This window comes from Canis aureus, chromosome 12, assembly GCF_053574225.1.
Source record: "Canis aureus isolate CA01 chromosome 12, VMU_Caureus_v.1.0, whole genome shotgun sequence".
NCBI lineage: Eukaryota > Metazoa > Chordata > Mammalia > Carnivora > Canidae > Canis > Canis aureus.
In genome coordinates, this window is record NC_135622.1 from 14,624,760 (window position 1) to 14,641,773 (window position 17,014).

At 33.6% G+C, this 17,014-nt stretch overlaps 1 protein-coding gene across 11 annotated transcripts in view; it reads right to left on the reverse strand.

Annotated features, from left to right (window-relative positions):
• Positions 1-17,014, reverse strand: part of EXOC6B (exocyst complex component 6B) — a 612,331-nt gene that overhangs the window by 501,182 nt on the left and 94,135 nt on the right. For 10 of the 11 annotated variants that reach the window (XR_013349063.1, XR_013349062.1, XR_013349064.1 and 7 more), the window contains exons 3-5: positions 15,878-15,925; positions 14,119-14,209; positions 13,962-14,007 (exon numbers count right to left, since the gene is read on the reverse strand). Coding sequence is in view for 8 of the 11 variants with exons in the window: in XM_077842880.1 (XP_077699006.1) it covers positions 13,962-14,007; positions 14,119-14,209; positions 15,878-15,925 (185 nt within the window). In the remaining 3 variants the exon portion in view is untranslated. The remainder of the gene's footprint in view (positions 1-13,961; positions 14,008-14,118; positions 14,210-15,877; positions 15,926-17,014) is intronic. The other variant, XM_077842877.1, reaches the window with a different exon arrangement.

Sequence of the window (17,014 nt, forward strand, 5' to 3'; positions counted from 1 at the left end):
CCAACTATGGCACAGGGAAGAGCTTAGCAAATCTTCTACCCAAAAAAACAAATATAAACTAAACAAAACTGTCCCAAACAACCATTTCAGGGCTCTGGAAATAGACCAAAGGAGAACATATTGAAAAGTGTTTATTCATGAAAACTGCTGAACAATGGAACTCTGTGGTGTTCTTGCCTGGGGCTACCTCCATCAACCCTCCAACTCCACCCGCACTCCATCCCCCTCCCTCCCACTGGTTATATTGGCTTGTCATGAAAACCAGCAGCCTCCCTGCCCTTAGAAGCAGATGTGATTTAGAGTGGCATTATTAGGTAAAGTAGGAAACTCCAGATGAAGGAAGGAAGGAAAGAATAAGGACAAACAAACAAACAAACAAATAAAAAGATAGGGAAATACCCCAGCTCTCCAGGCCTGAAGTTAGTCTGGGTTGGGTCAAAGGGTAGATTAGAGGACTAACCAGAAATTTAACAGAGAAGCATGGAAATAAGAGACCCACAGAAGGACCCAATAGCTCTTTGCACAACCCTAGCCTTAGTCATGACTAAGGTTGTATAAATGTGCAGTAGGAGACCCAAAAGGGCCTAAGCAGTCCACACACCTCTGGCTGACTAGGAGGCAGCAGGCACACACAAAGCAGAAGCCCTGGGAGAAAGTTAAAAACTCAGGCTGTTTTGAAAATTGCCTGAATTTTTAATGTATTCCATAGCCCCCACACATATCCACTGACAAAGGTAGAAACCTTTTTGGCTCAAGTTTGATTGAGCACAAACCTTGGACCAATCTTTGGCTAATGACTATCCTTTAAAAATGAAATATATTTCCTGATAAACAAAACCAGATAATTCCTTACTACCAGATCTGCCTTAAAAAAAAAAAAAAAAATCCTGAAAGGAAGTGACAACAGAAACTAATTGGAATTCACAGAAAGAAATAAAGAGCATAGGAAATAGTAAATATATGTGAAATATAAAAGTCTAAATAAATATTTTTTTCTTTTCTTCTTTTAATTTCATTAAAAGAAAAATTTTAAAACAAATGATTATAATACTGTATTGCTGAGTTTATAATATATAACTATATGACCATAAAGCACAAAAAAGGAAGTAAGAAATGGAGTTAAGATGAAGCAAAATCACTACTATATATTCTACCAAAACTACATCAGAAAAAAAAAAAAAAAAACTACATCAGCATTAACCTAAAGTAGATTGATATATTAAGATACAGATAATCCATACAGCAACCTCTAAATAAATAACTCAAAATCTATCATTAAAAACAAAAGAGGAATTAAAATAGTACACTACCAAATATTTAATAGAAAAAAAAGAGAGTAAAGGATAAGAACAAAAAGATATGAAAAACAGAAAACAAAGAGTAAAATGCAGCCATAATAATTACATTAAATATAAATGGACTAATAAACACTCCAGTTAAAAGGCACAAGGTTAGGATTTAAAAAGCATGATCCAATTACATGTCCTCTACAAGAAACACACTTTAGATTCAAAGATACACAAATAAGTAAAAGATAGAATAAGATATACCATGCAAAAAGTAACCATAAAAATGCTGGAGTGTCTATATTAATATCAGATACAATAGATTTTAAAAATAGAAATAAAAAAATAGAAATATTGCTGGCTATGCAAAAGTAAATATTGCTGGTAAGGCAATAGTAAGGGGAACGATATTTATCTGATAGGTAGGAAAGCTTCCATTAGCATAAGAGAATGAATAAAACTAAAATTGTTAAGTTTGATGAAGTAACAACAAAATAAGTTACACATTAAAAAACATAATAAGAATAAAGAAGAAACAAAAACTTGGTAACGATTATTTAACCTAAAGTCGATTGAAGGAGTCACAAAAGAAGAGTCAAAAAAGAAGAGTCACAAAAGAACATTAAAAAGGACAATAGGGGTGGGGGTGTGATTTGAACAGTTATGTGGAAAAAATGCAAATCAAAACATGATTTTGTCATTCAAACTCCCAAAGATTTCTTAAAACATAATGGGTATTATTATCAGGAGTTTCAATAAATGAGAATTCACTGCCTGCTGGTAAACAAATTTGTATTAATGATACAAGTTTTCACTGAAGAATCTTACGAAAATAAGCATTCTAACCAGTTGCCTTTCCAGAAAGAAATATTAGATTAACAAAAGTATGTAAACCTCTTGAATTATAGGTATTTACATAAGTCAATAAAAAACTAATCTAGATGTCTAATAATAAAGAACTGGTAAAATAAAATACATCATGATACATCCACATAGTAAAAGACAGCAAAATGGTTACAATATTGTTAAGTAAAAGCTATTGCAAAAAATAAAATTTACAAGTATAATCATATTTTTCAAAATTATAAATATGCATACATATATAAATTCTGAATATATGTGCATGTATGAGCTATATATCACTAAATACATGCATACACACATATAGAAGTACACAGAAAATGAATAGAAAAATATAGACAAAAATGTTAACCATAATTTTTTTCCCTTGGGATAGTAACATTTTGGGTGATAATTTTCCTTATATTTTTAATTTCCTAATTTCCATACTTCCCATGATATATTTAGTAGAGGAAAAACTCAGTTGCAATCTTATAAATAAAAAACTGATAGCTCTATTTTAGATTTTTAAGAATGAATTTCACAGTATACACTTGAGCTCTTCTTGCTCCAATATGCTTAGTACCACAAACACTAAAGACTAGAGACTGGTTTTACTTTTTTTTTTAATGTCTTTACCTCACATGTTCCAAAAATCAAAATCTTAGTCCAAATAAATGGAGGGGAGAAAGATTTATTTCCTCTACATTTAGGAATAAAAGTACAAATATAGTTAATGTGAATTGGTTGCTTTTATTACAATTTTACAGACTCAAAAACAGTACTGATTTGTTATTCACATGGTTTAGTGTAAACAGAATGGTGTTTATACTACAATTAGGTATGAAGAGCTATGTGCAATAAAATGCAATTCCTCTAGAGAGAAACCTTAGAAGGGATAGAAAGCCAGAAATTAAGCCAAAAAGATAAACACACTTTGGGGTTTAGTTATATTTTGGAACATTGTTTATAGAATGAGAAAAATCTAACAATGTTGCCTGCGGACACAAGGCACATTCACTGATGAGACACATGGCCACATGCTGAAAACATCTGGTCTGTCAACTCCACATTTTTCAAGGCTAATTAGTACAAAACCCAGTGATTCCTGGCAACAAAGAATGTCACCTTATTTTCCCATTGTCCTTTCGCTACCATATTCATATTCTAACTATAACAGACCAATAAGATTATTCAAATTTCTAGTGTGTTTTAATATCAGGGACAGGTTAAAGAATGACAGCCAATTAAACACCTGAGTAGCAGATACCAAAAGAAAAAATTTCTATTTCCAGCAGCCATGGAAATCTAAAACCACATTTTGACCTTATTTTTGATAACCTCTAACCATTATTAAAACTAAATCAGAAGCCAAATCTTAAGTTTCATTTGCAAGTGTGCTAGCTTTCCCTGTCTCCCTCTATTACACCCCCTAATAGAAATGTGAGCAGAAAAATATTAAAGGAAACAAAATCAGGACATATAAAAGAAACAAGGGAAAGATATTTAAACAATTCTATAAACTGGGTAACTATTGTCAGAATAACTTAGACATAGCTGAATGCTATTGTGAGAAGAGGAATGTTAATTCTAGGCAAATTAAATTTTGGTCCTTTTTTGCCATGGTATAGAACTCTCACACAATAATGATTTTTTAAGTTCTAATAAGTGATCTTTTAAAGCAGATCACAACTACCTGTGAGAAATTTTTATAAATTCAAAGTATGATAAGAATATAACATAAAAGCTTTGACCACAGGAAATATTAGTGGCTTTCCTTTTTTTTTATTAGTGGCTTTCCTAATCAAAGAGCACTGTTAACAAATATTTAATCCTTTCTATGTGTTACAGGTAGAAAGATGGTCAGGTATCTTTCCTTAGGGAACATAGAACCTAATAGTATTATCACTATTATTACAGCTTTAAAAAAAATACAACTAAGCTTCTACCCATGCAGGAGTAACAAAGAAAAGACATGAACCCCCAAACTTAAAAAGCAGAAGACTGGCTAAAATATAAAAACTGATTTGGTAGTGAACAGTGGTCTCTGAAAAAAGGGAAACAAAAAAGCTGAGTTTAAGTTTAATAATTATCCAGGTTATATGTGATTTCTAAATCATGGGCAGAATCAGAGAAAACTCAAACATAGCCTAGCAGCTTAGCAGAGTTAAAGTCAAAGATAGTTCAGGAAAGGTGACACAACTTGAGGTTGTACAGCAGAATTCCAAACAAAAAGAGGAGGAAAGGAGCAATGCAGAAAAAAGAACTGCAGAATCTATACAGGGGTTCCCTTAAGTCTTTGCTGAGTACTAGGCCAGGTATAGAAAAAGTGAAATTCCACAAGGACAGCAAAAAGAAGGGAGGGAATGAAGGTGGACAGGGAAGGGAAAGAGGAGAGGGAAAGAAAGACAGACACAAGGAAAATATGTGGTGAACACTTCAAGGAGCTCAGAAAATGCAGAAAAACCTTGGTGAAAAGTCTCTGGGGATTCCTGAGTTATTCCAAGTAGATGAATATACTCTGAACTACCCTTGGAATGAAGGTGCAGCTAGCAAAGACTAAAAATGGGGTTTGGGTGCCTGGGTGGCTTAGTTGGTTAAGCATCCAACTCTTGATTTTAGCTCAGGTCATGATCTCAACTCAGGTCATGATCTCAGGGCTATGAGATTGAGCCCCACCTCAGTCTCCACACTTGGCATGGAGCCTGCTTAAGATTATCTTCTCTCCTTCACCCTCTGCCTCCATCCATAAATAAATAAATAAATAAATAAATAAATAAATAAATAAATAAATAAGTAATAAATAGGGTTTGATGAGAACAAATAGATCTGCAAACTAAACTTTTTGCCAAAACAAAAAGCAATACTCTTTAAGAAAAAAACAGTTCCCAGAAGTCCACACTCAGCAGCATAATATGTTTGTATCCAATCAAAAATTACTAGACATGATAAGAACCAAAAACTTGGCCTATAACTAGGAAAAACAAAATCAGTCTGCAAACAGAAATCCAAAAATGCTAAAAGTGACAGAACTAGCAAAGAAGTACATGAAAAGAAATATCAGAGCCATGTACATGTATTCTTAAGAAGACACAAAAATAACAAGAAATTAAGCATTTAAAAAACCCACTGGAACTCCTAAAGATGAAAAATATGTTATCTGAAATGAAAATTTCATTGAATAGGATTAAAAGAAAATCAGACAATGCAAAAAAAAGAGATCAGTGCATTGAACATAGGAATAAAATCTATCAAACAATAAAGCACAGAGAGAGAAAAGATCGAGAAGGAAAAAAAAAGAACAGATTATCAAGTCACCTGTGAGATTATACGTTGTCCAACATAATATGTAATTAAGTCCTAGAATAAGGATGGGAAACAGACAGAAAAAAAAATGTTTGGAAAATCCGTATCTGAACATTTTCCAGATTTTACAAAAACTATAAACCTACAAATCCAAGAAGCTAAACAAGTGAACAGCAGGATAAATTCACACATATACACATGCATGCACAGACATATACGTATGGCAACATGCCTCAAAATCAAATTGCTAAGAACAAATGATAGAGAAAAAAGTTTGAAAACAGCTGGAGAAGACACATCAAGTAGAGTGACAAAGATAAGACTGCTCACATACCCCTCCCTCAGAAACTACATAAATGAGAAGGCAAATGATGTCTTAACTAATGAATCTATAAACCTAGAATTCTATGTCCTTCAAAAATAATTTTCAAAGACAAAGATGAACAATAAGATATTATGTCACACTCACCAAGATGGTCATAGTCAAAAAGCCAGACTATAATTTGTAGAATTTGTAGAATAATTTCTAGAATTTGTAGAAATTGGAATCTTCATATGCTGATGGTAGAAGGTAAAATAGCATAGCTGCTTTGGAAAACAGTCTGACAGTTCCTCAAATGATTAAACATAGAGTAATCATATTATCCAACAATTCCATTCCTAGGTATACAGCCAAGAGAGATGAAAACATATGTCTACACAAAAACTTGAAAATAAAATTTATAGCAGCATTATTCATTAAAGCCAAAAAGTAGAAATAACTCTAATGTTCATCAACTGATGAATGGATATATAAAATGTGGTATATCCATACGAGGGAATATTATTCAGCAATAAGAAGAAATGAAGTACTGAAATACAGTACAACATGAATGAACTTTGACAATATTATGTTAAATGAAAGAAGCCAATCATAAAGAACCACATATTGTAAGATTCCATTCATATGAAATGTCCAAAATAGACAAATCTATAGAGACAGAAAGTAAATTAGTGGTTCCCAGTAGCTGGCAAGGTGTTAGGAGCGGGGGGGACAGGGAGGAGAGGATTGGGTAGACAGCTAAGGGGCTCAGAGTTTCTTTTGAAAAGAACAAAAGCATTCTAAATCAACTGTGGTGATGACTACACAACTCTGTGAATACACTAAAAGCCACTGAATATACATTTTAAATTGATGAACTGAATAGTATGTAAATTATATCTCAATTAAGCCGTTAAAAATATTTTAAGCAAAAAAAGAATATTAAAAAACAGATAATATAAAAACTAAATAAAAAGAAAACAGCAGTGGCTATATTAATATCAAACAACATATACTTTTTTAAAAAAAGAATATTACCAGAGATAAAAAGGAACCTTCCATAATATAAATAGGTCATCTCATCAAGAACATATAGCAATGCTAAATGTGTATGCACCCCCCAAAAAAGCTCCAAAATACAACAATATCAAGAACTGAAAGAACAGAAAAAAGACGTGCAGATCCACAATCAAAACAATCTCAACACTCCTGTCAGCAACTGACAAATACAAAATCACTAGGATGTAGAAAACCTGAACACTATCAATCAAGTATATCTAAATGACCGTTAAAAAATGTCCTACTCAAAGAGAATATACATAATTTTGAAGTGTACACGAAATTCTCACCAAAACGAACCATATGCTGGCCCATTAAAACAAGTCTCAACAAACATTTAAAAAGTTGAAATCAGGGAAGCCTGGGTGGCTCAGTGATTGAGCATCTGCCTTCAGCTCAGGGCATGATCCCAGGATCCTGGGATCAAGTTCCACATCAGGCTCCCCACTGGGAGCCTGCTTCTCCCTCTGCCTATGTCTCTGCCTCACTCTCTAGTCTCTCATGAATATAAAATTTTTTTAAAAAGTTGAAATCATACATTTATATTTATGAACACAAAATATAATTACAAATCAATTTTTAAAAATCTGGAAAATCCTCTAATACTTGGAAGTTATCCAACTCATTTCTAAATAATGAGCAGATTAATTTTTAAATCACAAAGGAAATTAGAAAACATTTGAGATAAATGGAAAAAATACATTATCATAAAACATGTAAGATGCAGTTAATGCACTGCTAAGAGAAAAATGTACAGGTTTAAATAGCTACATTAGAAAATAAAGAACTGGCAGGCGGATGGGGTGACTGGGTGAAGGGCACTGAGGAAGGCACTTGATGAGATGACCACTGGGTGTTATACTATATGTTGGCAAATTGAACTTCATAAAAAAAACAAATAAAAGGCAAAAAAAAAAAGAAAGAAAAGAACAAAAATCCACCTTATAAAGTTAGAAAAGAGAAGATTAAACCCCAAGTACGTAGGTGAAAGAAAATACTAAAGATAATAGCAGAAATCAGTAAAATAGACAACATTAAATAATAGGAAAAACTCAAAATCTAAAGATGCTTTTATGGAAAAAATTAATAAAACTGATAAACCACTAACTAGAATAATCAGAGATAGAGAAAAGATTTACCAATATAAGTAATGAAAGGAAAAGCATTACTGTAGATCCTACACATTAAAATAATAAGAGAATAACTGGAACAATTTTTGCTAATGAATTAAACAATTTAGACGACACGAGAAATTACTATAAAGACATAAATAAGTAAAAGTTACTCAAGAAACACAAAATGCAAACAGCCTTGTATTCGTTTTTTAAATTAAATTTGTAGTTAAAAACCTTCTCACCAAAACCAAACAAATCTCCTGATCCAAGTGACTTCACTGGTGGATTCAACCAAATATTTAAGAAAGATAATGCCAACACTTCAAGAAAATCAACACTTCAAAGAAAACCAACTCATGCTATGAGGCCAGCATTAATCTGACACCAGAGTCAGACCAAAACAAACAAACAAAAACAACACTACAGATAAATATTCCTCATGAATACAGATGCAAAAATCCTCAACAAAATTTTAACAAGTCAAATACTGCACCATATAAAAAGGATAATATACCATGACCAAGGAGGATTTATTTCACAAATGCAAGTTCATTTAACATTCAATAAATTAATCATATAATTCATATTAATATACTAAAAATTTTTTTCAACATATAATCACCTCAACTGACACAGAAAAAAGCATTTGACAAAAACAATATTAATTCCTGGTACAAATTTTCAACAACCAGAGATAGAAGGAAATTTCCTCAACCTTCTAAATGGCACATACAAAAAAACTACACCTAACATCTTAATGGTGAAATGTTTTCCCCCTAAGATCAGGAACAGGGCAATGATATTCATTCTCACTACTTCTACTCAACATTGTACAGAAAGTTCTAAACAGTACAATAAGACAAGAAAAACAAACCAAAAAGAAAGCTTCCCAGTTGTAAAGAAAGGAACATTTTATTTGCAGATAAGATGATTATCTACATAGAAAATCCAATGGAATAAACAAAAAACTGTTATAATTAATGACTTTAGAAGGTTTCAGAAAACAAGATAAACATACAAAAACTAAAATAGTATACTAGTAATAAATGACTGGAAATTAAAATTTAAAAATCAAAAACCATTTAAAACAAGCATCAAAAAGCATTAAATATTTAGAGATAAATATGATAAAAGATATGTAAGACTTACTAAAAACTATAAATATTGCTGAAAAAAATTAAAGAAGACCTAAATAAATGACAATATCCATATCAGTTGGGGGGGGAGGGAAGATATAGAATAGACCAGCATGGTGCACAAGGGACCTACTGAAATATGGAGGATGCCTATATAGAAAGGTAGCCTGGTATGGAATGTCAGAACCAAATAGGGATGAGGAGGGTATTCCTGTAGAACAGAAGCTTGCCACAGAGTATTTGAGTCGAAGCAGAATAAGGAAGATATCATACAGGAGGGTAACTCAGTGTGTGGTGTTAGCAAGATAAAGACTTGCAGTGACAGCAATAATAGGCAATTAGTTTCATGAAAGGAACTGATCCAATAAGTAAATACATTATGAATAATGAAAGTCAAGTTACTCAGCAGTAATGAGTAGACTGAGCACACAGATCTTGGCTTCTAAATAACATTCTCTACTTAGGGAAATGACTGATTCCAGGGCTGCAGCAGGCAAAGTACAAGATAAACCTGAAAATTCTCTTCTTTCCTAGTAACAAAGTACTCAAAAAATTATGAAAACATATTAAAAAAAAAAAAACAGAAGCCAGACAGAACGGGCTACTCTGGTGCCATTCAGGATAATCTGAACAACAAAATAAGTAATATTAACAAATTGTGACTCATCAAATAAGAAACCATGAGTCCATACTGACATAAAAAAATTAAAGTGAAAAATCTGATGAAAAGTGATTATTTTATATAACTATAAAATACCTCCCCATAAATTTTTAACTACAAATGTAAAAAAGAGCAACTTCACAGTGGAAAAGAATCAAAGTGAACACTATCCCTCATAGGACAAATCAAATTTATATGTGACCTGGTAAGATACAATGAGAACACAGCACCACTTTTGTAATATTCCAGCCACAGACATATAACATGAATGTAATCATGAGGCAATATCAGACAAACTCAAATTAAGACACATTCTACATAAAGTTGGCCTGTAATTTTCAAAAGTGATAAGCTCATAAAAGTCAAGGAAAGACTGCAGACAGCTCAAAGCTGAAAAATAAAGAGACATGACCACTAAATGCAATACATGTTTTAAACTTGATTCTTTTGCTATAAAGAACATAACTGAGACATTTAGCAAAATCTGAACTGGGTATGAGGATTAGATGCTATTAATATATCCGTGTTAATTTTTATTCTCTATTGCATTGTGGCTGCACAGATGAATGTCTTTATTTGTAGGAAATTACACCAAAGTATTTGAGGATGACAGGGCATCACATTAGCAACTTACTTTCTACTGGTTCATAAAAAACATAGCTAATTTATATGTACTTAAGAATGTTTAAAAATAAAAATTTTTAAAGACCACAAAATAAAGGACAACAAAATTTACGACTACTATGCAACAAAAAGTACTAACCTTACAAAGTTAGTAGATAAGCCATGCATTTGAAAGCAAATATTTGCAGGATATTCCTAATAAGAGGAAAAGGTGTCCAAAGTATCTAATGAATTCTTATAAATGAACAACAACAAACAACCTAAGAAAAACAGGCAAAATACATGAAAGAAAATCCGAATGTCCAAAAACCAATTTCACTAGTAATCAAAGAAATGAAATCACAGCACAATAATCTATCATTTGATAACCATCAGACTGGCAAAAACCAAAAAGTTTCACAATACAGATGTTGCCTAGAGGTGGAGTAACAGACCTCCCATAAAATGCCAGTGGGAGTCTAAATCACTTTGGAGAATAATATCTAGTAAGAATGAATACATGAATATCCTTTCTTTGATTTCTTTCTAGGTATAAACCCTAGGCCAGTAGAATGGGCAGAAGCTAGATAGAAAAATGCAGAATCTCAGGAATGACCCCCAGAAGACCTCCTGAGTCAGATTCTACATTTAATAAATCCCCATATGATTTGAATATATAGCAACATATGAAGAGCACTGTTCTCAAGCAACCTTGAATGTGTGAACAAAGAGACATGAACAAGAATATTTATTGAACCAATGTCTGCATAGCAAACAACTGGAAACACATCAAACATCTTTCACAGCATTGGTTGAGGACAGTTATCCTGTAACAACAACAATCCCAAAAATTTCAGTGTCTTAAAACAAAGATTTATAACTTATTTATATTATACATCCATAACAGGTTGGCAGGGTAGTTCTGTTCATTACAATTACTCAGGGATTCAATCAACATCTTAAAAGTTACCATTTGTCATAACCAAGGGAAAACAGAACTCTGGAGACTTGTACTAGAAATTAACTGTGAAGCCCAAAAGTAATATTCATCACTTCTGCTCACAGCTTATCAGCCATCTTATCAACTCACATCTTATCAGTCACGCAGCCCAAAGGAGCCCAGGAAATATAACCCTACTATGTGCCAGAAGAAGGTTGAGATTGAAATATTGGTGCACAGCACTTATGACAACTGAAAATGAGAGGAAAAATGTGAATTATTCATTTAATAATGGACTATTACACATAGTCACATTTAATAATGGACTATTACAAAGGATTAAATTAAGGGAACTAGATCTATATACATAAGGAAAATAAACTCTCCACTAGTATGTAAGCCCCACAGAGTAAATATTTTTGTCTGTTCTCTTCAGGGCTGTAACCCCAAGAACAATGCCTAAAATATAGTAAATACTCCATTCATTTTTGTCGAATGAAATGAATGAATTTCAAAAAAACAGGACAAGAACCATTCATACAAATGTTTTTTTTTAATCTTTCTTTTTAAGATACTATTTGTTTATTTATTTGAGAGACAGCATGAGTGAGAGAGATCACAGAGGGAAAGGGAGAAGCAGACTCCCTGCTGAGCAGAGAACCCGATAAAGGACTCGATCCCAGGACCCTGAGATCATGACCTGAGCCAATGGTAGACGCTTACTTAACCAACTGAGCCACCCAGGTGCCCCCAACATAAATGTTTTTAAAAACACAATACAATATATGATTTGTAGACTTTAAAAACATGGACTAGAAAGACCACAAATATGATACCGGTTTCCTCACAGGACTAGGGAAAGAAATAGGGCTGAGGAAGAGGACAGAAGTTTCATCTAATTTTTTTTTTGTAATGTCTATATTTACATCTCTCTGTCTATATGTGTGTGTATTTATTTCCATATATTTACATATACATCAATCAAAACTGGAAAACTATTAATATCTTTTAATTTAGAGAAGTTGGTATACAATGTTTTTTTTATTCTCTGTAATCTATGATTTTAGAATTTAAACTAAAAGGTTATCAGGGAAATAATACATTTTTTTAAGATTTTATTTATTTATTAGAGACAGACAGAGAAAGAGACTGGCAGAGGGAGAAGCAGACTCCACACAGGGAGCCCGATGTGGGACTCGATCCCGGGTCTCCAGGATCACGCCCTGGGCTGAAGGCGGCGCTAAATCGCTGAGCCACGGGGGCTGCCCGGAAATAATACTATTTTATATCTCACTGAGCAGAACTTCTCAGTTGTCCTACCTATGCTCTTGTATATGAACATATCCTCCCGGGGAAAAGAAGAGAGTCTAAGAAATTCAAAAAATGTAGATGCCTCATGCTTTAAGGCTTTAAAATTCTTGAGAATTTAATGTTTTTATTTATAATATTTCTATTGTTATTTCAACATCACATTTTAATTCCATACTTTTCCCTAAAACCCTAGGTAAAATCAACATTCCAGAAAGATGTGTCCTATTTATCCTACAGCTTCACACACCCCCTCACACTGCAGCATACTCCAAGGCAGAGGAGGTGGGGTGCTTACTGTAGCTTGGAAAGAAGAGTGGGGCAGCCCCAGTGGCCCAGAGGTTTGGCGTGCTGCTTTTGGCGTGGGGTGTGATCCTGGAGACCCGGGATCAAGTCCCACGTCAGGCTCCCTGCATGGAGCCTGCTTCTCTCCTTCTCCCTCTGCCTATGTCTCTGCCTCTCTCTCTCTATCTGTCATGAATAAATAAATAGAATCTTAAAAAAAAAAAAAAAAAGAAGAAGAAGAAGAGCGAAAGAGTCACTACAGACCTTTTTCTGGAATAAAACCAGAGGAAAACAACACACAGAAGAGTAATCCTCTGAACTTCATATCGACCTTGCCCCCTGTGATGATTAATTTTATGGGTCAACTTGGCTAGGTCATGGTACCCAAATATTTAACAAATATTATTCTGGATATTTCTTATGAAGGTATTTTTTAGATGAAATTACTGACACAAGTCAGCAGACTCTGAGTAAAGAAGATTACTCTTCATAATTTAGGTGGGCTTCATATAATCAGTTGAAGACCTTAACAGAAAAAAGACTCCTGGAGAAAGAAGAATTCTGCCAGCAGACCACATTCAAACTCAGGCCACAATATTTGCTCTTCCCTGACACCCTAGCCTACCACCTTACTATGCAGATTTTGGACTTGCCGGCCTCCATAATCCCATGAACCAACTCCCTAAACTCAATCAATCAATCTCTCTCTCTACCCACACACACTCTCTCCACTGATTCTGTTTCAATGAAGAGCCCTGACTAATTCATTCCTGCACCAGAACCAGTAACTATTTTTTCTACTATAATACTAAACCAAAGCATGTTTCTCAAATCAACTATCACTAAAAGTTGTTTTACCCCTGAAAGACCGGGTCTTCTAAAAATCAAACTATGAGTAATGGTTTTTTTTAATTTATTTAACATAATACATGACAAAATATATTAGCATACCACTAGTATGTAAATAAATCTCAGGATAAATCAACAGATATACAAAAGGCTAGAGAAGACGTTATACGGACTTAATTATTTCTTGAAAGGTTATGCTATATACAGACCTTAAAACTATCCTAATTAACAGAAATTTAAGACAATGGAAATATTCAATAAAAAAATCTTACCTTTTTGTTTTCATCTGGTCTCTCAGTTTGCTATACATCTCCAGGACTTGAAAGAAAAGAGAAAAAAAGAGCACACAAGCATTATTTAGAGAAAATGAGAAACTTATTAAAGCTAAAGGAATTGCATCAAGAACCTAATCCACTTCCAGTTCCTCACCTGGAAGACACAGCATTAATTTATCAACAGTGGCTGAAATATTTCTCTGTTGTAGTCGACACTGCTTCAGCTCTTCCATTGCTATTACCAGCTTGGCAAGAGGAAAAAAAAAAAACTGAATTATGCCAGTAACTGTAAATAAAAAGCTTCCAGTCACATTTTTCCACCCTGTGTTCAATTCATCAGAAAATCCCAGACAGTTTCAGAGAAAGACCTGCCAAGTGAACTAAGAAACTGCCTTTCTCAACTAGTAAAACATTCCTGTCGTTTCCCATTTTCTCCTCAAGATACGTACTGTACTGAAAAAGGCTAGCTAAAATGAAATCCCAAAATCCAGGGGTTATTCAGAAGAAAAGAAAAAATTTGCAGATTTTCCCCAAACTACTCAGACTCTTCAGAATGTATGGTTTCATCAAATCTTCTGAGAAGAGCCTATGTTTCTTTCATCAACGCTAAACTCCTCGAGGGAAACAGTCCTCCCTACATAGCTTCATTTGAGTCTTAAGAATAATCTTCAACTAAATCTCTGTTTTAACAAATAAACCACACGTTTAGAAGTTATAGCTTTTCCAAGAGTTCCAGTTTAGTGGAGTAACTCACTTTCCTTCTCATAGCTGTCTTAAAAGGCTTCCATCTGAAGTCATACCATACTATAACTGGAAAACACTGTACTCTCTGCATAATTTTGAATATGTGAGACAAACTTTCAAAAAGCAATAATCTACATAGCCTGTTGTAGTATTCGTCCCAAACCTATCCCTAAAAACATTATCTTCTTAGATGCCATGAAAAAAGAAAAGAGAACAGCCCTGATTAAGTCATTGATAAAACAATCAAAAGCTAATCTTAAAAAGTATTAAAATAAAAATTAAAATAATTACTAGTCAGTAAGAAAGAAACATGATACAGAGAATAATAACAGACTGCAAGTCATAAAACTTGAGTTTTAGCCCCAGCCTTGTCAATTACTATGTAAATTTTAGCAAATCATGTCTTACACCAATAAAATAGTGATAATACCTGTCCTGACTTTCTGATAGGCCTGTCATGACAATCAAGTGAGAAAAAACATACAAAATAATCTTGTAAACTGTGGTGGCTTAAATGGTGATCCTATCAATTAACAGAATCACTGATCCACTTGTTTAACAAATATTTATGGGAAAAAAAAAAACAAATATTTATGGAGCACCCACTTTGTGCTAGTCACTGTGTAGGCAGGTAAAGCGAATATGGCAATGAATAAAACAAACAAAAGTTCCCAACTTAATGGAACTTAATTTCTCATGGAAGGAGACAGACCAAAAAAAACAAACATTCAACTAAAATATATAATAGCAGAACATTGTAGGTGCAGTGGAGAAAAATAAAGCAAGAAAAGTAAAAAGAACACAGCAGTGAGAGTTAGTCTGCAATTTCAAATAAAAGGCCTCATTAAGGAGGGAACATCTGCGCAAAGTCTGAAGTAGGAGAACACTAGGGAAAGAGCATTCCAGACAGAGGGAAGAGCACTGGCTGTATTATGACTACTCAAGTAATTTAAAAACACAGTGAAGAAAAGCTACAACCTCTCATCAAGCTTTCTGGTGGCTTCATTTAATAGTCATTTAATTCAGAGAAACACTGGGGAAAGCAACAATTACTGTCCACAATTCCTCCAACACACTCCTGATGGTCCTATAAGCCACTATATCAAGAATGCAGTCATCAAAAGAATGAAATGAAACAGACGGTTTTTCAAAAGGTAAACTGTCCTTACTTCCTTTCCCTCATGTTGTAGTTTTCTATTAGTATCCGTCACTTGATTCTGTGGAGAGAAGACAATTTAAACTCATAAAAAACAAACATTTAGACAATTGTTGGGTAAGATCACATTTTAAATTAAAAGACTAAATTCAGTTGCTCAGGTAGTTTCAGTATGCCAACACATTTTGGTTTAATGGCATTCTCCTGGGTCTAAATTATATCAACCTTTTTACTAATGTTGTCTACCACATGATCTTTTGAACAATGAAAGGAAAAATTTACTGAATGATATATTGAGTTGAGAATATTCCAAACTAAAACATTATAACAATTGGAGATCACACTTTAACTTTGGAAAGACAAGAGAAAAAATAGGAAAAATAATCCAAAGAATACCATCTCTGTTATGTGTACAAAGGACAAATTTTATCATAGATATTCCTCACCTCACCAATGTATTCCTGGAAAACTTGGGTATAAATTGAACTTTTTAACTCAGGTCAAATCTTCCCTATTTATTATCCTAATTTTAGAAAACATTTTATCTTAACTCTTTTTGGATCATTAATTCTTAACAGTTCCTAACATTTCCACATTCCCATTTTTCTAAGTTAATCTTTCCATCAGATAGTCAAAACCATGTAAACAAGCCTTAAAATTTATCTAGAGTTCATAATTTAAAGGAACTGGCACCAAGTTTTTTGATAACCACTTTTGGAGACTTGACTGATATTTAAAAATGGAGTACGGGATCCCTGGGTGGCGCAGCGGTTTGGCGCCTGCCTTTGGCCCAGGGCGCGATCCTGAAGACCCGGGATCGAATCCCACATCGGGCTCCCGGTGCATGGAGCCTGCTTCTCCCTCTGCCTGTCTCTGCCTCTCTCTCTCTCTCTCTCTCTCTCTGTGACTATCATAAACAAATAAAAATAAAAATTTAAAAAAAATTTTAAAAAAATTTGAGTACACAGAACAGTAATTTCCTCCACACCTCAGATATTATCAAAACATGAGCAATATTAACTTCTAAAGCTTATTTTGATAGAAGCTTTCACCAACAACTGCCACTCCATACACTTTCAAGGTATTCCCTTAGCCCAGTGTTTCCTATTATGTCCTTTAGAACACAAAGAAATGTTAGTTAATAGATACT